The sequence below is a fragment of the Theileria equi genome, chromosome 3, assembly GCF_000342415.1.
Source record: "Theileria equi strain WA chromosome 3, complete sequence".
NCBI lineage: Eukaryota > Apicomplexa > Aconoidasida > Piroplasmida > Theileriidae > Theileria > Theileria equi.
The window spans coordinates 2,180,947-2,204,873 of NC_021367.1; the positions used below are offsets into that span (position 1 = coordinate 2,180,947).

A 23,927-nucleotide genomic window follows, 5' to 3' on the forward strand; every position below is an offset into this window, starting at 1 on the left:
AAGAGTTCTCTGGCATCACTGGACCAACCGAACGTAGTTAACAGTACACTGGTATATAAATACAGCCCTAATTGCTATTTGATCGAAATATGGGAACATTTTCATATCTCTGTGAAATCCACACTCAGCATAACTCGATAAATGATGCACGTATAAACGCAATAAATTACATTAAAACGTAAAGCTTTTAGTAGTCATTTCTTCCAAAAACTCTATAGTTGGTCCAATGAACCAGGGGAAGGGGTGTAGTCCTGTATTAATATGCACACATCCTGGAAAACTTACCCGTGAGAAAAGTCGAGTATCCTCCGCTTTGACAAACATAGTATACAAAATTAGGGTTCCTATAAATGTTGTAATGATCATCACCGTATAAAACTAACTTGATGACATCAAAAATATCTATGTCTTTCCAACCAAAAAGTGAAGTATCCAAAGAGTAGAGAAATAAAGTTGGAATTGATACACATTCAAGGTTTTTCTTTATATTACTGATATTTCTCGCATACTCTCTGTTTATAAGACCATTTATGTACCTGCTTATTTTATAATCTGGGAATCTCTTTATATTTGCTATAAATCTGTCCCTGTTAGAATCAAAACTAGTCCTTCCCAACCTCAAACACGTGCTAATCTTTCTGTTTGTGTAATTATATATTGGTATTTCCGTAATTCTGGATTTCCCCCGAATATCTTGTGTTAAACCTTCAATCCTTTGCTTCAGAGTCATCAAAATTGAGATCTTGAAATCAGCACAACTCCTTATTCCCATACTTTCAAATAACATTGAACCATAATTTATAAATGTCAAGGTATTTTTCTTCATTTCTCTATATGAATTGTGGTATTCCCTATGTAAACGTGTTATAGTTTGTTCGACAATACTTAGGGCACCCGAATCTTTGTTGGTAGCACTCCTAGTACCCGATCGGTTAAATAATTTCTTTAAATTTCCGGAATTCTTTTCTTTACCATAATGGCCACATGATAACTTTTGATCTCTTTTAGTGGAAGAACTTTTCCTGGTGTATTTAATTTGATTTAAAAGTTGCAAAAGATTAGAACTTAAAGAAGAAGTACAAAGTTTCCTGTACGGGCAACTGTCCTCATAATCATTGATCTTGGTAAAGTTGTACAGTACATTATCGTGTTCCCTTAAATTTAAATTGATACATACAACGGAAGAAATGTTCTTTATATTAAAAGAAAGTTCGCATGACAGGGGATGTGGAAAAATAACTCTTGTTCCAACTGTAAATTCTTTATTATCCTCATTTCCCATATTATCATCTGTATTATTCATATTTTTCCTATCAGAGATGTCACCATTTGCGGATCCATCTTGCGTTTTATAATCATCACTCTGCATAGGTACATTTGGAGGATCAGCATTTGAAAGAAAAGAATATTTTTTGTCTGGAACGATTTTGCTCATATAGAATCCATCCTTAATATGAATATCATTAGAATCAGTCGTATTAACAGGATCATTAATTTGAAGGAAGTGCTGTAATTTATCAAACTCACTAGGATTAGAATCTGATGTCTCAGGTTTCAGATTCAAATTAAAAGTTAAAGTGTTATTCGTCCGCATTTCACCTAGCGATGCGAGCTTTCCCACTTGGGGGTTTTGTGTGCTGTTCATCTTGGAGAACATTGAGTGCAAATTAGATGGGTTTGCATCTTGATCCATATCTGGTGCAGTTTTAAAGGATCTGTGAGACGACGCCAGTGAAATATATTCCATTAATATATTTGCGCCAAAACCAACACTTATAAAGGACAACGGGGAAGTTGGAAACCTTTCAGAAATCCTATTGAGAACACAATCCAAATCTACCAGTACATTGCTATATAACGAGATAGGAAATGACCTGAGGCCGATCAAGCCTGGATATGCCTCACTAGCCATCCCTAGATTTATGTTGAGATGAATATTAATACATATAAATCCCAACCGTAACAAATCTTTAATCAAGCATTTTGTTGCAATAATAGTTGGCGGTTCTGCATTTAATCCTACGTAGTCTTTCATACAAACTTCGCATTTTTTATCCATATTATCACATTTATTAGCACAGTTACAAGAGGTTTGTTGAAAAGAAACATTATATGAGACATTCATATCACCAATTATTATAACAACCCCTCTGGCAACCTTGGCATTTGTTAATTCAAATGTTTTATGACTAAGGCTTTCTCTTTTTAGAACACTCTCATTCATAAGTTGGTTCTCTTCAGATGTCAATTGCTCATTTAATTCAGCAATAACACCCTCAAGTAAGGAAACCGAACTAATATCACGGTCGTAAAGAGTAGGGCAGGAAATTGTTGTTTTTAATGCAACAAGTTTTGAACTAGAATGTGATGATCTAACCGAACTGTTTGCATCTCCAATTGGCGCATCAGTTTCTACAGCCGATTCCTGAACCTGATGTGTACCACCAACTTCCATAGGATTGGTGGTGTATCCACCGGTTTTAGGTATAAAATGTCCACATTCCGAACAAATTTTGACTAATTTGTTCGGTATATACCAATCCAAAATTACTAAAGCGCCATTCTGACCCTCAACTGCCTCCCGAAATGTTGCCTGCACCTGTGAGCGAAATATTTTACGAAACAAAAAAGAATCCAAGATTGACTCCAAAACAAAACACTTTAAACGATATATTGATCTGGAAACTGTATACTTTGAACGTGAAATATTGAGTTTAGAAACTTTAAGCCACAGGTTCAGTTGGCAATATGCCATAAGATAAATCCATTGTAAATTGGGGGAAAACAAGTAAAGAGTAGGACGGTATGTTCTTCCTATAGTTTTAAACTTATTCAACAGGGATGGAAAAATGGCACCAGTGTAATAGGCACACACTGGAGATACACAAACTAATTCATAGTACAGAAAGTAGCAAAATAAAATTGCTATTGCAGTATACAGTGCTATCTTTCCAAATTTAATCCATGTGAATATTAAAGAGGCAGAATGTCCAAAAACGTATGGTCTAGTAGATAACCAATGAGATCTCTGCTTTAAATTGGTAGATAATGCATAGTAATATCCCGTAAACATGGTAGGTATACCCGGGTTTAAATACAAAAATACTTATAACTACATATTAAAATAATCTACATTAAGGTATGGATCAGAGGATGCAATATCCCGTGAACCGTTGTTATGGTGCGTAATAAAGGATTGTATATCCCTAAATTAAATCATTTTACTCAGAAATAATTTTGTTTGGTAAATATTATTAAAATGGGCTGGTGAGTATTCATCAAATCATCAAAATGTATCGTAACTGCAATATTCATAGCTCTACAAATTCTTATCTTTCAGGGACCTTGTTTCTGGTTTAATTGGAGGTACTAGTAAAGACAATACTACATCTTCTTGTGATGACAAAGTTCCACCTCCTCCAAGCGGAGCATTTGCTCCTCCTCCAGGTTTGTATGTGATCTACTGGACTAAAATGTTTTAGTGCCCCCAAGAGGATTGGGTTCAAATGTTTCTAAAAATCCCCGAGATCTAACCTTTAATGGATTCACTCCTCCTCCAAAAGCGACAGGTACCTTTGTCTAACCATTCACAAACATGTCTTAGTGGATACAAGTTATGATGCCAGCGATTACTCTAGTTATACGTAAGTTGTTGACGTTTTCAATGTTTTGACAGATTCTCTGATAACTATAATTCATATACCAAAAAAGAGGGTCTCGTAGATAGAATCGTCAAGAATCCTAGAGCCCATAACTGTCTCGAAAGTATAAAGATGGGATTTAAAATGGTTAGCCTGCTGCAAATCACATTCTAATATTAGGGCGGTGCTGTTGGTGGTATTTTTGGAGGTATTACTGGTATATATTCATCTTTCCGATATCGAAATTTTATGATTCTGCCCGTTTCTACGGTGAGTAAAGGCTATTATAATTAATACATCCTTAGATTGGAGGTATGGTGAGCTTCGGTTTCTTTTTAGGTAAGCATACTTACAACCAAAAACTCTTTTCAGGATGTGGAATGATAGTAAGATGTTAGATAATGTAGTAAAATCGTAAATGTTCACGATTATATTATGTGGCCGTTTCAAGCATTTTTTGCCCTTCATCGCTTGCAATTTCCTTCAAGATAGCGCCGATCTTTTCACTCGATAACATGCTAACAGAAGGGATGGCCTCGGTGTGATCCCTCTTCGAGAGCACTCCCACTTCTATCTTGCTAGCCTGAGGAGAAGAGGAGTCCATAGCCTTAACAAGGACCTTCACTGCTAATTTTGTTGCATCTTCAAGCGTAAGATTGTTTTTCCATTCCTACAAGGTATTTATTTTCAATTAAGACGTACTTGTTTGAGTATGGATTGAGCCGATTGACTGTTCATGCCTATGGCAGTTGCTTTCCATCCAGAGTAGTTACCAGACGGATCTGTATGATATAGTTGAAATCCAAGGTTGCTATCCCAGCCAGCAAAAAGGAAGCTAACACCAAATGGTCTTAAACCACCGAACTGTGTGTAACTCTGCGTACGTTTGCAAAAAATTATGTACTTAAATCTAACCTGTTTAAGATCACAAATTTGGATAATGTGCTGCTCTACATCTTGTGCTTCTCCGTATGAGTATCTATGGCGCTGGGCGTAGAGTTTGCACATATTGATTAAAACAGTAGCATCAGCAGTGAGACCAGCCACTGCGCAAAATATATGAGAATCTAGTTTGTACAATTTTTCATTGATCTTGCCAGGGTCTAACAACTTAGAACTAACTGGTTTATCTGCTACCAAGACTACACCGTGATCACATAAAACTCCAATAGTCAAGCTTGCATTATTTATAGCTTCAAGTGCGTATTCCACTTGATACAATCGACCTTCAGGGGAAAAGGTGGTTGTACGTGAATCGTACCTTCTAGACATGATAAGAAACGAAATGCATCTGATGTATCTCGAATTATTTCAAAAAACATATAGCGTTTGCTTATATAATAGCGAATACACTATATAGGCGTACGTAAAAACCAATAATAAGGCATCGAAAATATATTGGTATTCCCCATGAGTTGGTACCACCCTTTATTCAGATGTACGGACAAAAAAATCTTATTATACGACATTAAAAATGAGCTATGATAGAGCTATAACAATTTTCAGTCCAGATGGGCACTTGATGCAAGTGGAATATGCAATGGAAGCAGTAAAAAGAGGAGGATGTGTTGTAGGCGTTAAGGCTAATGACGCCGTTATAATTGCTGCCGAAAAGAAATTGCTTACAAAATTGCAAGACCAAGGGTATTTAGTTCCTTTCTCGTAAATACATTTTTAGGTGTAACAAAAAAATACTACAATTAGACGAAAACGTCGCTATTGCTTTTGCGGGGTTAAATGCCGATGCAAGGGTCCTTGCCAATAAGGTATTTATTCTTCATATCCTAAAATCATATCTATGTAGACGCGATTAGAATGCCAACGCTACAAACTTAATACTGACGAACCGGCAACAGTCGGATATATTGCTAAATACATCGCAAGATTACAGCAAGTTAGTATTAAAAGAAATAATAGTATCATTTTATGTTCAGAAATATACACACAGAGGAGGAGTCCGACTTTTTGGGGTCTCCCTCTTGATAGTTGGACTAGACGCAAACGGGAAGCCTGGGTTATTCCAGACGGAACCTTCGGGTATTTATTCCTCATGGAAAGCTCAATCTATTGGTAAAAACTCAAAGGTAAGTTCAATTGAAACGAGTATTCAACATTAAACCTATAGCACGTTAAAGAGTACCTAGAAAAACACTACAAAGAGAATTTAACTACCGAAGAATCTCTAAATTTGGCCATTAAAGCTTTGTTCGAAGTTGTTGAGGTCTCCGCTAAGAATATAGAGGTTGCGATGTTGACACCGGCTGGTATGAAGATTCTGGAAGAAAGCACTATGCAAGATATTGTAGATAAACTAAATCAGGAGAGAGCAACTAGTAATTAGTACAATAAAAATTTTAATTTACTATTTACAATAATATATATATATTTTCTGTTAAATATAGTGTGTTTTATGCCGAATTTTAATGTATTGGTCATTTGAATCATATCAATGGAAATATTCAAGAAAAGAAAACCTTCTGAGTTCTTAGAGCTGGCTGGATCTTTAACATGTGGTTTGACCGTTTTTGAGGTTGTTCGTAATCCCCGCATGGCGGATAAATTCGAATACCAAAATCTGCAAACAAGCCTAAATGAGTCTGGGTTGCGAGATGAGATCAGCTGTGCTATTTGTTCTGGAATTGTTCATAAATGCGTTGTCATAAAAACGTGTTTGCATAGATTTTGTTCTTCTTGTATAGAGAAATGCGTTCGGATAGGGTATTTCTATTTATACTTCTTTTTTGCTGCATATATCGTTTTTGAAGCAAAATACATAAATTTTTAGGTTGAGAGAGTGTCCAAAGTGCAGGAAACATGTTCCTTCAAGAAGGTTTCTCAAACCTGATCCGATCTACGATTCCATCATCTCCAGACTCATACCAAATGTGAAGGTAAGATCCGAAGCAAATCATCGAACATGTTTATTAGGTATTTGAGGAACTTAGCGATACTATAATTATGGCAATAAACAAAGGTTTGTTATTGTATTAAAGTTTGAATTTCACAGGAATGAAAAATGATTCTACCATTGAAGCCATACGATCGAAGTTTTTCAATGAAGATTCGAAAATTTCAATAGATTCACTCAATTCTGGTTTGATGTGATATTATTTGATATTTTCCATTAGTTGATGAAAGTTTTAACCTGAGGGAATTTTCAGTAACCAGCATATTTGACAGTAAATTGTATATTAAAGAAATCAAACAAAGGAGAAAGGCTGTTCTAGATTCACTACCAAAAACACCGCCGTTTGACAAGCTTCCATACAGACTAATCGCAGAATCTAATCTTCCACAAGTAATCCCTGACCTGGTTTGTTTAAGTTATGCATCTACACTTTGTAGATTTACGGGGACGGGACAATAACTCTCAATCACCTATCTTCTTACATAAAGACGATGCTCGATCTCCCTATTGATCTCAAGTTATTGTTGCGTATAAAGGTTGGTACTTATGCAAAATATATCATATGTTTAAGGAAAAATCGTCCATACCTCCGCCAACTGCAACCATGAATTATCTGAGAAATGTGGTACGCATATTGCATGAATATCACATTAACATAGGCATGTATTCTATCACACGAAACTTTAAGCATCTACTATAGTGCAGAGACTAATAACTAGATACATAAACTTTATTTGTTTGCCTTTTCCAAATTCTCGATGTGTTGTACCATGGTATTGTATAAGGCACACATATTTACGATAAGTTGAGAGTTTTGCATCTCTAGTAATCTAACCATTGCTTCTAGATTAGATATTTTCATCTTGCAGTAAATGTCTTTGCAAGTCGATATCGACTGTGTATTATTCGTCAAGGATGAGTGGCTACATTCGTGGCATTCAATTTCTTTTACAAACTCTAGCAATCAACACGAGATTAAAAAAATAATTTTTGAATACTTACCTTTAGTTTCTATCTCTCCGCTAGGAATCGTCAAATGGACACCGCAACCTAGTCTATCTAGATTGTCGAAGGAGTCACAATTTGAAAACGTCTCAACTATCTGGATATCATCCAATATTTTGTCCTTTTTCATAATAAATAACAAAAATATGTAAAGTAATAAATAACGCGATACTAATGCAAGCGGGCCTTGCGCGATTTTCTCTTGCTTCTTCCTTTGGCCGCTTCCTTCGAATTTCGTTTATCTTTCTTAAGTCTCTTGTCTACAACCTTGTATATTTTTCTAGAACCAGATTTAGAGGGCTTTGAAGTTTTGGTTCGACCAATCCCTCTAGAGACCACATAAACTTTTTCACGTTTATCGGAAGAGATGTTCTTAACTTTTTTGATCAATTTCCTGGCATTCCCTGCCTTAGTTATATCATTAGACATCGATTCTATCCTTGGAAGTATACCTTTAATCTTTTTATCAGCACGCATCTTCTTTCTTGCCTTTGCTTCCAAGACCTTTCTGATCGGTCTATTTTTGATCTCAAGCAATTTTGCCTTGTATTTCTTCATTAAATCTTTGGAAATTGGGAGTTCTTGCTTATTATGTTTGTTTTCATCTTCAATGAACCAACTCGGGAGTTCACCATCATCAAAAGTTCGTTTGTTATATGTACCATCGATTAAAGACATTCTCGTCTTTTTATTAATCATTAAGGATCCCAGTGCTTGAATTTGTTCTACAGTTTGGCTATCCTTAGAAAGGTCGTCAAATTCATCTCTCTTACTTGCCTCTATTTCGGCATTAGATATAGCTGGTACAATCACAAAATCATCTTTGGGATCACTTTTTCTTCTCTTTGAAACATTTACTGTTTCAATATCCTCATTAAAAATATCTTGATCAAACCAACGCTCTGAAATTAATTCGGATCTGTCAGGTTCATCATCGGAATCCTGCTTTGCCTCAGAGGCATCTATACGAGCTTGATACTGCATATGATCAATGAAATTAGTAAGCTCTAAAGATTTTTCCATGTTTACTTTCTGTCGTCTGGTGAGATTGGAGTGTTTTTTTTGTTTATCTTCTTCGTTCGCCTTGTTTAGCGAATGTTGCACCTCTAAATCTATATCCATCTTCAAAATTTTATTCGCCTCATCATCACTACTTAATTCACTTTCTTCAAGTTCTATCTCTTCAACTGAAGACGAAGACTCAGAATATGGGATATCCTCCGGTCTGTTACCGCTCAAGGATGAAAATTGGAAAAGTTCTGGATCCACACCAACAATTGCGGCAGACTTTCCAACAGATTTCCTCTTTTTTAATAGTTTCCTTTGCTTTCGTTCTGCACGCTTCCTATTTGTTTCTACAATATCACTTAGTTTTTGCTTCTCCAATTCAATTAGAGATTCCTCATCTAGCTCAATATTATTCATGTCTGGCTTATCTACAGCCTTCTCTGGCATAAAATTAGGAAGATGCTTTAAAATCTTCGTGCGCCACTTCAAAATAGATTGTAAGTCAGCCTTTCCAGCAACCTGTATATCGGAACATAACAGCTTAATCTCGTCAGTAGTAATAGGATCATTCTGAATAATGTCCAAAATATCGGAATCTTCACTGTCTTTAGACCTAAAGACAAGGCGACTAGCTGAAACTAAAAGATTGGCCGGATTGTCAGATCTCAAAAATTCCAAAATGGTATGCTCACAAAAATCACCCGCTTCATAGCCTTCTTTGCGAGCCTTGGATTTTTCCTTTATCAACTGATTCAATGACTTTTTAGCATTATCCTCAGCGTGAGTTTGTCTCTCCGAGAGAAAAACATAGTCACAATTAAAAAGCCGAGGATCAAGTCCTTTCAGAGATTTAAATCCTATGCAAACTGCAAAAATTTCGGCAGAAACATTCCTACTACTTTGAGGCTTTGTTACCTTTACCTTATCGAAACAATTACTCAACATCCATATCAGTGAATTATAATCTGCCGACCTAAATATCTTCGTAACAAATATTCCTCCTTTCTTTAGAATGCTAGAAGCTAACTTTGCAGCGTCCAAAACTAGTACATTTTGATTAAATGCATCCATATTCCAGTTGCATCCCATATTTGGTGCTCCATCATGGAGAACAAGGTCTACCTCAGCACCCTTAAGGTGGTTCATTATCATGGAACGACATTTTGCGGTCCTTATGTCCGCCTGAAATGTTAAAACCCCCTTTATAGGCTTAATCTGTACTAAATCAACACCAATAATGGTACTTGACACAGGAAGTTGTTTGGAAGCTACTTGGAGCCATCCACCTGGAGCAGCACAGAGATCGACCACAACACTATGTATTGTTGAATTAAATATGTTTTTAATGATTAATAGAAAAACTTACTTGCAGTTCTCGAAAAAATTGAATTTTTTAGCCAACTGTATGATCTTGAACGCGGAACGGGACCTATATCCATGTTCCTTGGCCAAATGATAGTATTTATCTAATCTATCTTTTCCAGTCTTGCGATTTACCTTCATACTTACTATATCTATACAAAAACAAAGTGGAAGGCAACTATAAACCCCAACTAAAGTATAAATTACAGTGATCCTAGTTAGGTGCTAGTTAGAGATTTTATTCTAAGAAATAAATTTGTGTCCGATCATGGGACCATGGATAATAAAATTACTCCAACGATAACGCCAAATAAACCTAACAAACGTCTACGAAGTTCGGTAACTTACCCAATACACTGGCAAAAATCTCAACCATAAGAACTTTAACAAATAACTGTGGTTTTTGTGCATCAGCCAGAGCGCAAGCACTTCCAACTATACCGACAGATATACTAAAACATGATGGTTACCCCTACTATATAAATACCCGCAAGATAGGTTGGATAGACCTACAATTAATCCAATTGCGAACATTGCCCAGCCCCTAAATACATCATTTATGTATTTTCCTGTTTCTACAACGTCTGCTGCCAAGTCTATGGGTCTATCTATCCCGGAAAACCGCGATGCAACATTGATAAGCAGTACAGATACGATAAGTCCGTATATTCCGATGGCTTCACAAAAGATAACGGATACCAAATTTTTAACAGTGATACGCGGTGATTTAACTGAACCACCCATTATTGATGGTCCACAGAGAAAAATACCCCTAAATGATCATAAAGTTCCAGTTTAAGAGAAATGTGTATGAGTAATAACTTACGTAGCGGCCCCAAAAACAGAAAATCCTAATGACATAAATATACCTAAATATCCCCAAAATGACGGAGGTATTTGTCCTACAATCGATGACCATTCATAATACATCTTGATCTGAATGCTATTGCACAGTGAGAATTTGCGATGTTATATTAGCCAGGTGTAAAATAAATTATGGAAATAGAGCATTTTGTGAACAAAAGGATTACTTGTGATTTTACAGGGGCAAGCTCACTTTTGTTACTCTACAATGGGGAAATCGATACATATACCTTTTTGATGTACTTCATAAACATGTGTAATATAATTTCATATAAACGTAAGATGCAACATTTAAAACATGAGTGATAGCGGTAGTGATAACTATGTGAATGTTTATCTTAAAACGTGTCAAAAGCACGATGCACTTGGGAACTCTATCCTTACGTCTAATTCGCAAAATGATAGCATATCACACCTAGGAAAGTTAAAAAACGATATAGCTTCTCAGACAGATCAAATCGAGACTTACTTAAGCAAAGGAAATCTCACGAGTCAGGAATGGCAAAAGGTAATTGACCTCAAAAGTCGTACAAAACACAAATTGGAGTTTGCAAACAACCTTATAACCGAACTGTTAAAACGAGATTTAGCAAATCTTGACAAAACTAAAAATGTGCAGATCCAGCGCCTGAGAAGAATATATGACCAACATACCCGTGAATTCAATAATATTTGCAAGCAGGTGGAAACTGGCTACCAGAGCTTTATGCTATTTGATTCGGGTCAAAATGAAGGTACTCAAGGCAGTAAAGGTGTTTCCATAGTGGACTCCGGAAAAGCCATAGTTGAGGCTATAATCGATATAGAATCGCTAACTGAGCAGGCTAGTCTAAACCTTGATATGTTAAAGAAGGGAAACAAAAGAATGGGTAAGATATATAGTAAATTAAATACCATGGTCGACAAACACTTGTTCAATATCCATAAACTGCAAAAGAACATACGTTATGTAATGATAAAAAACAGAAGTATCGTATCTATCGTAATAGGAATTTTTATCTTTATTGTACTGTACAAAATAACAAACGGCTTCTTTTAGTCGTTATTAAAATGTTACCGTTCTTTCACGTTACTTTACACACGGGTGCACGCCGCCGATGAGATAGGGAGCATCTAAGATGCCGTTAGTTTGTGTAAATACCTATGGAAGACACAAAAATTTGTTGTGAGGTGATCGATTTACTGGGATGGTGCATAGAAAATAGGCTTTTACCGAAAACAGAGGCTATGATTAAAGGAATTCAATTCTATGAAAAGTATAACCCGAAGAAATACGAATGTGTAATATCAGATATACTCAATTACTTATTAAAATCGAAAAATTATGAGAAAATCGATTCAATGTACTGCAATGACGAACTGGAAAAGGAAATACAAAAGGATGATAATATCAATGAAGCCATGAGAATTGTAAATTATGCAATAAATATAAAAAATAGCAGCGGAACAGAATTGTTTCATAGTATATTAGGTAGGTGCATGGTAAGTATACCTATAATATCTCAGGCGACGCTATGGATAGACTAAGGCGGTATCGAATAAGTGATATTATATCGAATAAAACACTACTCCCTTTCAAAGAATTCATTTTACTTAGCCTAATAAGACATTTGATGGACATAATCGTCCTCAATTATATTAAAAAAGTCGAGAATGAATGTAATAATGTGCAACTAGGCAAGAAGTGGGTCTGTGGGCTCCAAATCGATGCGGAGTTAAAGCATCTCATGCGTAATGGATCTATCTCTGGGCTTTATAATAGAATAAAGTTCTTAGCAGAATCCTCTTCGGCCGGTAAACATAGAGATATGAATAACTCTGTCGTAAAACTCACCCTTGTTGATGAACTTCCAAAGCTAAAGAGGTAAGTTCATGAATAGTGAAGCAGATTTTTTAGGAGCAGACAAGTTGTTTTTTGTAGAATCTTATCTTTCGTCTCTAAGCGTGTAACCAATGAATGTAGAGATGGTCCAATATTGGATCTGCTCTGTGGCTGCATTATAGATTCCGGTATGATACATAAATGTTCATACATATATTCGTACTTAGGCGTAAAGGAACTCTACTATGATGATTATTATCTGGTGTACCGGTTGCTCAAAATTGGAGGTAACGCAGGGAAGACATGCCTCGTGTTGAAACTTGGAACATATACTTACACAAACGAAGAATGTGATTTCGAAAGTCTGAAGACAGAAATGTCCTTCATACACTACTGTCAACGTATCAACATGACGAAACTTGAAGATTCATATAGGCTGAGTGCATTGATGTTCCCAAACAGGGGACTAAGAAAACACTAATATATCACCTACAAATGCAAACGGACGGTTATAATGAGGGATTGCTATCCATAAGTAGAAGTACACCAGGCGGGACTCGAACCCGCAACCTCCGCTTTAGGAGAGCGATGCGCTATCCATTGCGCCACTGGTGCCCGCGCCACCCACCTTTTTTGGGTTTAAGTTCTTTTTTGTCATTCTAAATCCACACTTCGAATCAAATTCTATAGGTACAACAACTGAAAACCAAATTCAAATGAAATAACAGAGAATAAACCTCAACTGAGCTCCAGAGAAACATAAAGTTATACATATCTATTACATATATAACAATCGAGATGCAAGAAGTCTATGCCACAAAAAGCAACATTCCTGAGCTGTAGATGGGGGCTGCATCGATAGTCTGCAAAACGCGAATAGACAACGGTGAATGCCCGTCTGAATGATAGATTCTATCTTAAATAAACTATATTTAATAATCTAGAAGTTTCAGTCCCTAAACCATGCTGGCTATTCTCTATCAATCATATTCCCGTATTGGACTCCTCATGTTCCCCATTATTTACCAAATGTAGACACTTATAATTTACCAACTCTTATATTGCCAAGAGATCTCATTAAGTAATTTGTGGCTCTTGGGTCATGGCAATTTATCTGCAAGCGTTGCTGCGTATCTTATAATTGTCTAGTTGGGCATCGTCCCGTTCAATCTTGTCTAATTCTGGTACTTTCAGACATTGTCTGATAATCTTTCTGAACAGAAGAATATTTCGATTTTTGTTTAGTTTTCATGATCGATCAATTGAATTGACTAATGGTAGTACTTGTTGCAAAGCCTTGGCTTCTAAACCTTATAATGGGAGTGCGTTCCGCAGTTATATTAGGAACTCATGTTATTCGCTGCTGTCTGTAAGAATAGCTTTAATTATCAGTTTTTTACCTTGTCTATTGATGAGGATTATCAATGTGTTTTTTCGGTTCTACTAGATTCTAGTGCTAAACTTCTGGCACACCAATTATTGCTTATTGATTTCAACCTGTTGGTATTTGGTGGTTTATAGTATATCTCCGTCATGAGGATTTCCTAGTGGTGAATTGTCTACATCTGAGATCTCTATCTGATATTTCCAAAGACTGCGTCAATTGATATCACCTTGTGTTAAGACTGCCACAATGATGTCGACCGAAGACTGTAAGTCAGAGGTATACGGAGCAAAGGCACCTGTGAACCCTTTCAGGAATGACTTTGTGAACGAATTGACGGGTGACATGAACTCTTTGAAGTTGTCGCAGAGATATAGCGACCGATTGTTGTCTCAGAGTTTTATGAACGATAAGACTCACATAGCCCTCGACTGTCCTGAAGAATCCGGCTGGCTTTCTGGCCTAGCAGAATCTTGTGGTAGTTGCAACACAACTAAAACGTTCATGTATGATTCTCTGAACACTCAGTTGACGCATGATAAACTAGATTATGCCTTTGATAGCAATATTCCAGCTGATATAGCATCCGATGATTTAGGATTTTCGAACATGACTCTGCCTCTTTTGGACTACTATCCGAATTATGAAGGTGAGAAGATGAATGATCTGACTCCTACTGATTCACATGGTACATCGCCTTTATCAATCAACAAACAGATGAATCCACAAAACGGTATGTACAAATCGACAAGTACTGCGTACTCGAGTATTTTGTCCTCAGAAAACTTATCGTTTGATAACTCCGCCACTAAGGTGACATCAAACTACAGGAAAACATCATATACAACTCCTGTAAAGGAATCCTATGTTTTTTTGAAGATACTTGCCACACAATTGGTGTCTGGTACTATCATAGGAAGAGGTGGTAAAGGTCTTAACTGGTTTCGTCGCAAGAGTAAGGTGGATGATATTGTTTTATCCATGCCATGGGAAGTTTATCCCAAGACCGAATATAGAACATTGCTTCTTAAAGGAACACTAAAGCCAGTAATAAAGGCCACCTGTATAATTGCTGACCTGATGAATTCCAGATACTCTTTTATGGCAGAAGATAACATGATGGTCATGGTTGTCTTACCAGAAGTCTTTTTGACAGCGATGGAAGAGATAAAACGTACCACTAACCAAAACGTACTGACAATAACCCTCTTTAGGGACGACAATGTACAACATCAGGAAATCGTTGCCGTATTGAAGGGGAATAAATCAAAGATAAAGGATCTAGTTGCAGCGATATCTACATCAATTAGCGAGACCATCCCACCCGAGAAGTATTGCTTTGTTTCATACCCACCTTCCGATATTCACGATAGTTGTAGTCTATTGGCTTCTGATGCAAACAATGAAGCACTGAGAAGACAAGCAAAGTGGCCACTAGACTCGAGCATAACACTTGGCTCGTGCCCAAAAGTCATCAAACAACTCAGAGATAATGAAAATGACACACTGGAGGACCTGTTCAATGGTCTGGAAAGCCTGACTGATCACAAGGGAAACATCATCACGAATTCAACAATCGCTTCAATTATCAACAACAAGCCGGAAATACTATCAAGTAACCTCGATGTCCACATCAATCTTCACGAGAATCTTCCTGACAGCATCATCGAGGTCGCATCCGTGTACAACTGTGTAGTCACTCAAACGACTGGCGAGGGCGACAAAATAATCAAATGCAAAATCACTGGCCCATTCACTGGATGTTTTGCCACTGCCTTGATAATATTAAATAGGACTTCAGAATCAAAAGAATTGTAACTTACACATGTACGCTTATTTGTCAGCTACTTATTTTCTATCTCGTAAGCCGATTACCTAATCGTCTCTGAGGTTAGCCCGTGTGTTCTGTCTCTTTGTGAGAGTGGCAGGGAACACCGTAGGGGGTAGGTGTAGGTAAGTGCGCAAGAACTCGATGCCCTGATCTGTCAACGTGAAGTAAAGATGTTGCCAATTGCAGTTCTCCTCCACATAGTTCTTGGATTTTAGAGATCTCATGGTCATTAAAACATGAAGATTTGGAACACTAATCTCGGGATGAGAAGGGATCTTAGGATTTTTCTGTACAACCAAAACGCCCTCTAAAATATTATTTTAAAGACATGAAAATATAGATATGAACATGAAACATGTGCAAACCTTTTATAAGATACTCATAGATTGCAACTCTGTTTTCCCTTGGAATTAAACTATACTTCATTCCAACGACTGCCATCTTGTCTGCGGTTAAATTTCCAAACGGTAGATTCTATAGCATATAAAATCGGATTGACCCGTAAAATAGGTATCAAATACTATATCGTGAAAAATGATGACAATACGATAACTATAATCAAAATAATCTGCCTGCGGAAACCTAAAGGTATCAATCATGGGGTAAGAAAGTCCAATTAACACATCAAGGTTTCCGAGCCCCTAAAATGTGAAAATATCATCTATTAGTAATTATACATTTGTTTATTTCATAATTTTGTGGGCTATCTCCGGTGGTGTGGGTCTATTTTGTGTCAAGCGCTTGTTTTGTAAATTATTCTTGTAGGCTGTTATCTTAAGTGTACTATAAGTTTCTTTTGATTCAAGTCATTTGTGTTTAGATAATATTGTAATTTCTATAGCTGCGGTACCGGCCGAGGAATCTAGTCTCTGGTGTTTTCCCTTTCAAATGTCAGTAAGCCTTTGTCTGATGTCGTTCGTAAGAAATGAACGCTGTGATCTCACAAAGGTCTATTATATTCGTATAATGTTTTAACATTAAAAGAACTGAATATTCAGTTCCCGCCACTACCCTTAATTCTGTTACGGTGTAACATAGTCTGGTTATAATAAATGTAGTATCTTTAATTCAAAATGAACAAGAGATCGAGGGAATCTATTTGTAGTGGTTCTGAAACCCAGGATCATTCAAGCATCGACTTTTTCGGTGGAAAATCCATGCATCCTCGTTCGAAACATACTATGAAGCATGATTTTCTATCTCTTTCCAGAATACTTCCGGTGCTTAAAAAACATATGACATTGAACTTAAAGTGGAAACCAAAAATGCCAAAATATCTCATGTATCATTTTGATTTCACCCATCCTGATGCAGTTTACCATTTGTCTAAGGCAATTCTGAAATGTATCTACAACTTGGATTTTTATCTTCCGTGCGGATGTCCAAATGGATGTTGCGACTCGGAGTTTGAATCCGAACTTCCCATGGAAACCCCGCAAGTCGATTGTTCTGATTTCGTTTTTGAACGTTACCTAGCTCCCTGTGTACCTAACAGGGTAAACTATATTCATCATGCAGCTGATTTACTGAAACTTGAAAACAACAGCTATGATGGTTATCTAAATTCCGTTATTCCGTTGAATAAAATACTTACTGGGGGCCATATTGTTGTTATGGACATTGGGACTGGTGCAAATTGTATTTATCCTCTTTTAGGCACTGCTGAGTATTCCTGGAACTTTATAGGTTTGTTTAGTATAAGTATATCTAATAAGTATTTAGGTGTTGATATAGACGAAGAATCACTTGCGTTAGCCAGGAAGAATGTTTTTCTCAATAACCTTGAGAAAAAAATTACTCTAAGGTTACAGGATAATCCCATATCAATGTTTGGAGGAGTTATTTGTTCATATGAACTAATATGTCTCACACTTTCTAATCCCCCTTTTCATTCATCAATTAAAGAGATCAACCAAAATCCAAGAACTATAACCTTGGGTAAGAAAAACGAAATTATTTTTACTCAATCTCAGTTCTCTGTTCATTTATTAAAGGCTAAGTATTTGGACTGTCTGGACAACTCAGAAAATTGTATGATTCGTGGGACTGTAAAATACACTTTTTCGGAAGACTGTATGGAGCACGGGGAACTAGCTTTTATCGAAATTATGCTTCTAGAAAGTAGACTGTATGCTTTTAACGTTCTTTGGTTTACATCACTGGTGGCAAAACTTTCCACATTAAAAAAGATTAAAAGAAAAATCCAGTCTGACATGCGCCTATATAACGCGTCAAACACCGTTCAAGAAGCCTTTTTGAACACGAAGCTTAGTCAATTAGATTTTCATGCGGAAAGCTCTACTATGAAATTTGGACATTGTACACAAGACAGCATTGATGTGTCAGATTTGCATGTTTGTGAATTCAGAACGTTTGTGCTGAACCAAGGGAAGCAAACAAGATGGGTTGTGGCATGGACCTATTACAATAGTACCCAAAGATCTAGAATCATTGAAAAATTGCAAAATATGCAGAAAAATAACTATGAAACCGATAAGTAGTTTCCATTTAAATCATAACCTCTTCTTTATACGATACACCTTTGCAGAGTGGGACGAACCGAGCCTGTTTCCCATATAGCTTAGACTAATGTATAATATACTCGAATAAGCAGTAGTTTAAAATGGATAAAAGGGAGAGTGGCTCAGATATAAACGGATCACCTAAAAAAAAGAAGTTGAAGAAGAAAACGAAGAAACACCCCGTGGTATCGTCTAAACTGAAAGCTCTGGTAGATGACTTCATAAAATCTGCAGAAGATGGAACTACAAATGAAAATGAATTAAATAAGAATGAAGAATGTACCATAAACGAGGATGGTAATGCACAAATCACCGAGTCAAATGTTATATCTAATGAAAAGGACCTTAAAGGGGTCTCAAACAAAAATTCTGGAAAAAATATATCCGAAAATGATGAAAAGTATCCAGTTGTATTCATAGGAAACGTGCCACTATCGATAAAGACTAAATCCGACCTAATTAAAAAGTTAAACCTTGATCCAAAAATCGTTAAATCGGTTCATTTCAGGTCACTTCCAGTAGATCCAAAGTTTGCATCAAACAAAAAAGTAGGAATAATCAAACAAAAATTCACCGATGCTAAGGATACCCAAAATGCTTACGTTAAATTAGTAAGTGAAGAATACTTATGTGATATTCTGAACAAAAACACTATCGAAGTTGATGGGAAACATCTATTTATAAATGCTACTTCACCAAACTCTTTTAGCAAATTTAGTCGGAAAAAGACAGTATTTGTTGGAAGACTTCCTCCATCCACAAATGAAGACGAATTATTCAATCTATTTTCGAATGTTAGCCCTGTAAAAAGTGTAAGAATTATTAGGGATCCCAAAACTTTGAAATCTAAGGGCTTTGGATTTGTTGAATTCGATACTAGAATAGCTGTTCCAGAAGCAATCGACAATTTTAATAATACACAGTTTAAGGGATATACACTTAACGTTATGAAGTCTTTCGATGAAACCACATCAAAAGCTATGAAAAACCCAATGAACAAGAGCAGATTCCGAGGAAAATCCAAAAATATGAAGAAAGTTTCCAAAGACGGAAGCAAAAGAAAATAGCCCAAATAACCCGCAGGCTTCCTGCGAAGTGAGCGGAATTTTCGTTCATTTCATTAATTCCCTATCATTTGTGAATCAATACATATAGTACAAATCATCAATGATTTTATCTGATTACTTGTCTATATTTGTGTAATGAAAATGGAAAAAAACGTAGCAGCAGAAGTCTATTTTGACAAATTTGTGATAAAATCCAACAATGAAAAATATACTAATCGTATTGTAGGCAGCCTTGAATTCTTATATAAGGCGAATCTGAGATACTACTCAAAGATACTAGACATTCTAAAGAAGGCACTAAATAATTTTCAAGTACAGAAAAAAAGGGTGTTAATGATATTTAACTACGCTACTGAAAATAAGAATGCCATTTCAAAGGAAATAGAGATTTTAAAGTTAAAAGAAGAATCTATAGTCGCTAAGATTCATAGTGAAGGGCTAACATTAGAGAGGTACAAAAAACTTGTTGAAGAGAATACCAGAGAGATCATAAAAATAGAAAGTAATATAGAAGTTATAGAAGATGATATATTTCTTGGAAATTCTCAGATATCAATATCAACATATGCATACATCTCAATGCAACAACTGGTTATTTTGCACTCTACATAAGTCAATCTTGCAGGTCAGAAAGTTAAAGAGCTTAGTACTTACTAAGGAAAGGCACATCGAACATAAGACAGAAAAAATTGATATGTATACGAGAAAAATTAATGTTCTAGATGAAAACTTGAAATCGATCGAAAATATGGCAAAACAAGAAACTGAAGCACTGGTAACATATTTGGAAAAACTAATGCGTATTTTAGATAAAGCTGAACTATGAATTGGAAACAAAAAGAATTGGAGTAAAAGGTGAATGTTTAAATATAGAAGAGGATATTGAAGATGTTACTCAAAAACTAGATATGACTATTTCTATGATAAACGATAAAAGAACAACTATAGAATCCTTAAATCTTACTGTTTCTAAAACATCTGACAAAACAGTATCAATATCAGAGAAACTTCTCAGGATGGAAAAGGTGGAATTTACATTTTTGTTCAATAAACTTCTTAGGAACACCAAGAAAGTATAGAAAAATTGACAGAAATCAATACTGAAATCGAAAAGTTCAACGAAAATGTCAAATCCATAAAAATAAAGGTAAGAAAATGACCAATTTATGAGAATACCAATAGATCGATGATATATCTGATGTAATAAATGCACTTAAAAGGTTATTGTTCATCTTTATGATAAGAGACTACAGGAAAAAAATATCTTCATTGGAAAAATTTAACAAATATTTAAAAACCCTATGCGATAAGGAAGCCGAAAGAATTGTTATATCCGAAAAAATTGATAAAATGAATGTTGGCTGCAAAATCCATTATTCCGAACTCAATTCGTTGTTATTGGTTACAGATGAACAGGCATGCTTCTTCTGAATTTAATGTATAAGTAGATAAGCCATTTTAATATTATGTTCAAAAGGTGTTTCGATAATGTAAAAAAAATCGATGCCGATATCTTGCATAGATTGAAATCGTTAAATACGAATTACAATCTTGATAATTTGGTATTTTGTCTTTATTAGTAAGAAAATGAATGCAAAGATCCTGGATTTAACGGATTTATCCCGAAAAATTGGAGAAGATAACGACAATATGACAAGGAAAATTGTAAATCTCTCACAGGGTAGATTGAATATAGAAGTATATGACTTTTTATTTTCAGGGGTTAGACTTAAGATGAGAGAATTAGACATTTTAAATAAAAATGTATATGTGGAAAGAGACCATATAAACAGGTTTTGTATAAATTCACAATTGTACAACTTAAAGGTTAAAAAGAGATATCGAGATGATCACTCAAAGGATGGAAGAAACCGTGGATGAGATAAATAAAGAAAAAATAGAACATGAAAAAATTCTCTATGAATTGAGTAGCATAAAGCATCTGGTATACTATGTCATAATTTTACAAATATTTTCAGAATCAAAAGCTAGAGATCGATAATATTGTGCATGTGAATGAAAGCAAAATAAAGATAGAGGGTATGGTCAACAATGATTGTGATTAAATATTCCTAGAATTATCTGAAACATATCTCCACAAATATGAGCTTCTCGATACAGGAAAGGCTAGAGATTTATTGGTAATTATTAACCAGAGAGTTAGTTTGGTTTAATTTAGAAATAAAGATACATAGAAAGAGAAAAGTAATCTAATACTCAAAGAAGAGTTAGATAAGATTGAATTATCTGCAAATTATGAGAGAAAAAATGTTGCTCAGAAGTTCAACAAAATGGTAGCTTTAATCATTTTGTTATACATTATCTCTTTAAAGGTGGAACATGAGAATGAAACATTTACCAAAAACATGAGAAATCTAGAACAAAAAATATTAGTGTTAAAAGAAATGATTTCTAGCAAGAATGAAGAGAAAAAGAAAATAGTATCCGATCAAACAATTCGTACTAGTCATGAAGATGTCATAAAGTAAGTAATAATCATTTTTACTCATTTTCAGTCAATTTACAAGTAATTCTGATGGACAAAACGTCCAATTCAAGGTTAATCAGATAGATCAACCAATATATGGTGTAGATGCAAACAGCGATAATACCATCTCAAGCTAAAAATATTACACAACCAAATATGGTATAATTTAAATGTTATTTTAAATTCGATATCTAGGTATCGAAGCGGAGTGGTTCAAGACGAAAATTTTTGGGCAAAAACACACCACTTATAACAGAAAATGACCATGAAAAAGAATTTGATTTATTTTGTTAGGTACTTGGCCAAGTTGTAAAATTATACTCGCTAAAAATTATGACCATAACATACGTGATGCAATTTTTTTGATTGATATTTCTGATAAATATTATTTACGAATATGGGTTATAAATGTTGCAGATTAGCTACCGTCTGGAATGCGAATTGAGAGGATAAATATTCGAATAGAGACCGTATATGAGAAATTATAGAGTGATCCCTCTACCCCTGTTGGTCCGACGTGCAATCGATTATAAATACAAGTGGTAAACTTATAAGACTGTTCCAACATTTTTTCTATTTCCACATCTTTTAAATGACCCACGAGTAACTCCAGTAGGTGTATTGTGGCTGGTGATAGATAGTTTGTTATCATATGGCATATTGAAACAAATGGGAAAATTTTTATCTGAGAGGCATTTATCCATTATATTCGGACGAATTTCCCGTGACAAAACTTTAAAAATATCAATATACAATGATATTATTGTTCATAAACATGATTAATTAATAATTGCTAGAGTGTATAGTCATTGTTGCAGCTCCTAACCATGGAAAATTATTCATCCGGAATTATTCATAAATTTGTAAAGTTTATAGTAAACAGACTTATATGGTTGTAGAGTAGAGATCACTAGTTTTTAATATACTTGGAACACGGTTAGAACCTAATGGTAACAATAGCAGAGATGGTTATATTTACTTTATAACAGATCACAACATAGTATTTTATATAAATCTTTTGGATTTATGACTAGTACTACATTGTTTTGTTCGTAGGGTACACACCATGGAAGTAGAGATTAACGCGTAACACCCGAGATCAGACCATTTATTGATTTAAATGCACAATTCAATAATCCAGCAAATTTAAAATGATATTATCCAGTTTTTTTTTGGGAATTGCTTCATTTCTTTTACTTTTACCCATATGTGTATCTTGTGAAGTTACAGTACCTGCGACAGACATATCCGAAACAACATCTCCATCTCCAGATGCACATAATCTACATATTAACAAAGAGATAAGGAATATTAAAGATTCAGGTACTGTAAATTAAATGCGCATGCTGCTTACAAACATTTAGTTGGTGAATACACTCTCAAACAACAAATTATCGAGAAAACACCAGGTATCACAAATATCTAGTAAATCACAATTACACATAGTCGAAAAGCTTAATGACATAGCAAATGGTAATTCGATATCGTGGTTTTTTCAGATGCGTTTTTCTAGATATAACCAAGGATATGAAGAACAACCCCTACTACAAGTTGCCAGAACTAGACAGGAAAATACGTGAAATCACAATTTTACATCCAGGTTTTTATAAACTACATATATGTTAAAACATTACTTCAGATGTTATGGAGAATTTAGGGGTGTACGTTATACCGATAAAGCGAGAGGTGGAAGAAACGAAATCAAACTCAGATTCTACCAGCCAAGAACTGCATGATGGATCAATAACTACAGATGACACAACTCAATCTCATATTGACGATTTGCTTCAGAATACGGAGATGATAAAGGCGATGGAACCCGAAGAGAAGCTAAAGTACATTCCTCAACTGAAGCATACGATCGTGTACGAAATTTTGAAAAATAGAGATGTTTTAAAGAAGTTGTCCGATAAAATTGGAGAGGAACATGGTTTATAGTTCCACAAACCGTTTTCCAATTTTCCTCATGCTTTGCCCTATTGTCAAGGGGAATCACTTTGTTTAGAGGGATTTTATCGCAAAATT

At 35.3% G+C, this 23,927-nt stretch overlaps 17 protein-coding genes and 1 non-coding gene across 18 annotated transcripts, besides 1 other annotated feature; 11 read left to right on the plus strand and 7 right to left on the minus strand.

Moving 5' to 3' along the window:
* Positions 1–171: 171 nt before the first annotated feature.
* On the minus strand, positions 172–2,755 carry BEWA_010830 (hypothetical protein; the record flags this gene model as incomplete). Its single annotated transcript, XM_004831275.1, has 2 exons — positions 172–251; positions 286–2,755. The coding sequence occupies 2 exons, from the start codon at positions 2,753–2,755 to the stop codon at positions 172–174; spliced, it is 2,550 nt and encodes an 849-aa protein (XP_004831332.1).
* A 504-nt stretch (positions 2,756–3,259) lies between these two features.
* Positions 3,260–4,059, plus strand: BEWA_010840 (hypothetical protein; the record flags this gene model as incomplete). The annotated part of the gene is made up of 8 exons (XM_004831276.1): positions 3,260–3,267; positions 3,341–3,447; positions 3,483–3,569; positions 3,605–3,644; positions 3,677–3,788; positions 3,822–3,858; positions 3,947–3,980; positions 4,014–4,059. 8 exons carry the CDS (start codon positions 3,260–3,262, stop codon positions 4,057–4,059), a joined length of 471 nt encoding a protein of 156 aa, XP_004831333.1.
* Positions 4,060–4,074: 15 nt separating this feature from the next.
* BEWA_010850 (proteasome subunit alpha type, putative) lies at positions 4,075–5,009 on the minus strand (the record flags this gene model as incomplete). The annotated part of the gene is made up of 3 exons (XM_004831277.1): positions 4,557–5,009; positions 4,344–4,517; positions 4,075–4,311 (listed from the first exon to the last, which is right to left on the minus strand). Exons 1-3 carry the CDS (start codon positions 4,911–4,913, stop codon positions 4,075–4,077), a joined length of 768 nt encoding a protein of 255 aa, XP_004831334.1. The 5' UTR covers positions 4,914–5,009.
* Positions 5,010–5,083: 74 nt separating this feature from the next.
* BEWA_010860 (proteasome subunit alpha type, putative) lies at positions 5,084–5,988 on the plus strand. The gene is made up of 5 exons (XM_004831278.1): positions 5,084–5,285; positions 5,320–5,407; positions 5,446–5,535; positions 5,576–5,725; positions 5,767–5,988. Exons 1-5 carry the CDS (start codon positions 5,116–5,118, stop codon positions 5,980–5,982), a joined length of 714 nt encoding a protein of 237 aa, XP_004831335.1. The 5' UTR covers positions 5,084–5,115; the 3' UTR covers positions 5,983–5,988.
* Positions 5,986–6,030: a sequence feature (AT_rich).
* Positions 6,031–6,090: 60 nt separating this feature from the next.
* BEWA_010870 (hypothetical protein) lies at positions 6,091–7,271 on the plus strand (the record flags this gene model as incomplete). The annotated part of the gene is made up of 8 exons (XM_004831279.1): positions 6,091–6,359; positions 6,427–6,532; positions 6,570–6,615; positions 6,649–6,735; positions 6,770–6,954; positions 6,987–7,085; positions 7,121–7,174; positions 7,209–7,271. The coding sequence occupies 8 exons, from the start codon at positions 6,091–6,093 to the stop codon at positions 7,266–7,268; spliced, it is 906 nt and encodes a 301-aa protein (XP_004831336.1). The 3' UTR covers positions 7,269–7,271.
* Positions 7,272–7,279: 8 nt separating this feature from the next.
* BEWA_010880 (hypothetical protein) lies at positions 7,280–7,684 on the minus strand (the record flags this gene model as incomplete). Its single annotated transcript, XM_004831280.1, has 2 exons — positions 7,280–7,506; positions 7,552–7,684. The coding sequence occupies 2 exons, from the start codon at positions 7,682–7,684 to the stop codon at positions 7,280–7,282; spliced, it is 360 nt and encodes a 119-aa protein (XP_004831337.1).
* Positions 7,685–7,725: 41 nt separating this feature from the next.
* Positions 7,726–10,065, minus strand: BEWA_010890 (hypothetical protein; the record flags this gene model as incomplete). Its single annotated transcript, XM_004831281.1, has 2 exons — positions 7,726–9,877; positions 9,929–10,065. 2 exons carry the CDS (start codon positions 10,063–10,065, stop codon positions 7,726–7,728), a joined length of 2,289 nt encoding a protein of 762 aa, XP_004831338.1.
* A 48-nt stretch (positions 10,066–10,113) lies between these two features.
* BEWA_010900 (vacuolar proton-translocating ATPase, putative) lies at positions 10,114–10,959 on the minus strand. The gene is made up of 4 exons (XM_004831282.1): positions 10,751–10,959; positions 10,412–10,696; positions 10,273–10,376; positions 10,114–10,240 (listed from the first exon to the last, which is right to left on the minus strand). The coding sequence occupies exons 1-4, from the start codon at positions 10,852–10,854 to the stop codon at positions 10,191–10,193; spliced, it is 543 nt and encodes a 180-aa protein (XP_004831339.1). The 5' UTR covers positions 10,855–10,959; the 3' UTR covers positions 10,114–10,190.
* Positions 10,960–11,027: 68 nt separating this feature from the next.
* On the plus strand, positions 11,028–11,837 carry BEWA_010910 (hypothetical protein). The gene has a single exon (XM_004831283.1). It carries the CDS (start codon positions 11,087–11,089, stop codon positions 11,825–11,827), a length of 741 nt encoding a protein of 246 aa, XP_004831340.1. The 5' UTR covers positions 11,028–11,086; the 3' UTR covers positions 11,828–11,837.
* Positions 11,838–12,328: 491 nt separating this feature from the next.
* On the plus strand, positions 12,329–13,108 carry BEWA_010920 (hypothetical protein). The gene is made up of 3 exons (XM_004831284.1): positions 12,329–12,652; positions 12,686–12,798; positions 12,838–13,108. Exons 1-3 carry the CDS (start codon positions 12,402–12,404, stop codon positions 13,089–13,091), a joined length of 618 nt encoding a protein of 205 aa, XP_004831341.1. The 5' UTR covers positions 12,329–12,401; the 3' UTR covers positions 13,092–13,108.
* Positions 13,109–13,152: 44 nt separating this feature from the next.
* On the minus strand, positions 13,153–13,225 carry BEWA_010930. Its single transcript has one exon. It is a non-coding gene; the product is annotated as a tRNA-Arg (tRNA).
* Positions 13,226–14,243: 1,018 nt separating this feature from the next.
* On the plus strand, positions 14,244–15,812 carry BEWA_010940 (hypothetical protein; the record flags this gene model as incomplete). The annotated part of the gene is made up of 1 exon (XM_004831285.1): positions 14,244–15,812. The coding sequence occupies one exon, from the start codon at positions 14,244–14,246 to the stop codon at positions 15,810–15,812; it is 1,569 nt and encodes a 522-aa protein (XP_004831342.1).
* Positions 15,813–15,833: 21 nt separating this feature from the next.
* On the minus strand, positions 15,834–16,385 carry BEWA_010950 (40S ribosomal protein S10, putative). The gene is made up of 2 exons (XM_004831286.1): positions 16,191–16,385; positions 15,834–16,132 (listed from the first exon to the last, which is right to left on the minus strand). Exons 1-2 carry the CDS (start codon positions 16,264–16,266, stop codon positions 15,870–15,872), a joined length of 339 nt encoding a protein of 112 aa, XP_004831343.1. The 5' UTR covers positions 16,267–16,385; the 3' UTR covers positions 15,834–15,869.
* A 54-nt stretch (positions 16,386–16,439) lies between these two features.
* On the plus strand, positions 16,440–18,326 carry BEWA_010960 (protein of unknown function DUF890 domain-containing protein; the record flags this gene model as incomplete). The annotated part of the gene is made up of 2 exons (XM_004831287.1): positions 16,440–17,511; positions 17,548–18,326. Exons 1-2 carry the CDS (start codon positions 16,899–16,901, stop codon positions 18,324–18,326), a joined length of 1,392 nt encoding a protein of 463 aa, XP_004831344.1. The 5' UTR covers positions 16,440–16,898.
* Positions 18,327–18,413: 87 nt separating this feature from the next.
* BEWA_010970 (RNA recognition motif domain-containing protein) lies at positions 18,414–19,414 on the plus strand (the record flags this gene model as incomplete). The annotated part of the gene is made up of 1 exon (XM_004831288.1): positions 18,414–19,414. The coding sequence occupies exon 1, from the start codon at positions 18,449–18,451 to the stop codon at positions 19,412–19,414; it is 966 nt and encodes a 321-aa protein (XP_004831345.1). The 5' UTR covers positions 18,414–18,448.
* Positions 19,415–19,555: 141 nt separating this feature from the next.
* BEWA_010980 (hypothetical protein) lies at positions 19,556–20,493 on the plus strand (the record flags this gene model as incomplete). Its single annotated transcript, XM_004831289.1, has 3 exons — positions 19,556–20,005; positions 20,040–20,189; positions 20,224–20,493. 3 exons carry the CDS (start codon positions 19,556–19,558, stop codon positions 20,491–20,493), a joined length of 870 nt encoding a protein of 289 aa, XP_004831346.1.
* A 767-nt stretch (positions 20,494–21,260) lies between these two features.
* On the plus strand, positions 21,261–21,903 carry BEWA_010990 (hypothetical protein; the record flags this gene model as incomplete). Its single annotated transcript, XM_004831290.1, has 4 exons — positions 21,261–21,359; positions 21,394–21,454; positions 21,491–21,555; positions 21,610–21,903. The coding sequence occupies 4 exons, from the start codon at positions 21,261–21,263 to the stop codon at positions 21,901–21,903; spliced, it is 519 nt and encodes a 172-aa protein (XP_004831347.1).
* A 1,526-nt stretch (positions 21,904–23,429) lies between these two features.
* Positions 23,430–23,840, plus strand: BEWA_011000 (hypothetical protein; the record flags this gene model as incomplete). The annotated part of the gene is made up of 2 exons (XM_004831291.1): positions 23,430–23,502; positions 23,542–23,840. The coding sequence occupies 2 exons, from the start codon at positions 23,430–23,432 to the stop codon at positions 23,838–23,840; spliced, it is 372 nt and encodes a 123-aa protein (XP_004831348.1).
* Positions 23,841–23,927: the final 87 nt, after the last annotated feature.

What these genes read in the sequence shown, in the direction of transcription:
- BEWA_010860 (XM_004831278.1), top strand. Translation starts at nt 5,116, where the DNA reads ATGAGCTATGATAGAGCTATAACAATTTTCAGTCCAGATGGGCACTTG. An exon ending in ACATCGCAAGATTACAGCAA is followed by an intron (nt 5,536 to 5,575) that starts GTTAGTATTAAA and finishes TTTTATGTTCAG; the next exon opens with AAATATACACACAGAGGAGG. An exon ending in CTATTGGTAAAAACTCAAAG is followed by an intron (nt 5,726 to 5,766) that starts GTAAGTTCAATT and finishes TTAAACCTATAG; the next exon opens with CACGTTAAAGAGTACCTAGA.
- BEWA_010900 (XM_004831282.1), bottom strand. Translation starts at nt 10,854, where the DNA reads ATGTATTATGAATGGTCATCGATTGTAGGACAAATACCTCCGTCATTT. An exon ending in CTATCCAACCTATCTTGCGG is followed by an intron (nt 10,377 to 10,411) that starts GTATTTATATAG and finishes ATCATGTTTTAG; the next exon opens with TATATCTGTCGGTATAGTTG. An exon ending in GATTTTTGCCAGTGTATTGG is followed by an intron (nt 10,241 to 10,272) that starts GTAAGTTACCGA and finishes GACGTTTGTTAG; the next exon opens with GTTTATTTGGCGTTATCGTT.
- BEWA_010910 (XM_004831283.1), top strand. Translation starts at nt 11,087, where the DNA reads ATGAGTGATAGCGGTAGTGATAACTATGTGAATGTTTATCTTAAAACG.
- BEWA_010920 (XM_004831284.1), top strand. Translation starts at nt 12,402, where the DNA reads ATGGACATAATCGTCCTCAATTATATTAAAAAAGTCGAGAATGAATGT. An exon ending in GAACTTCCAAAGCTAAAGAG is followed by an intron (nt 12,653 to 12,685) that starts GTAAGTTCATGA and finishes CAGATTTTTTAG; the next exon opens with GAGCAGACAAGTTGTTTTTT. An exon ending in TGGCTGCATTATAGATTCCG is followed by an intron (nt 12,799 to 12,837) that starts GTATGATACATA and finishes ATTCGTACTTAG; the next exon opens with GCGTAAAGGAACTCTACTAT.
- BEWA_010950 (XM_004831286.1), bottom strand. Translation starts at nt 16,266, where the DNA reads ATGGCAGTCGTTGGAATGAAGTATAGTTTAATTCCAAGGGAAAACAGA. An exon ending in CTATGAGTATCTTATAAAAG is followed by an intron (nt 16,133 to 16,190) that starts GTTTGCACATGT and finishes ATAATATTTTAG; the next exon opens with AGGGCGTTTTGGTTGTACAG.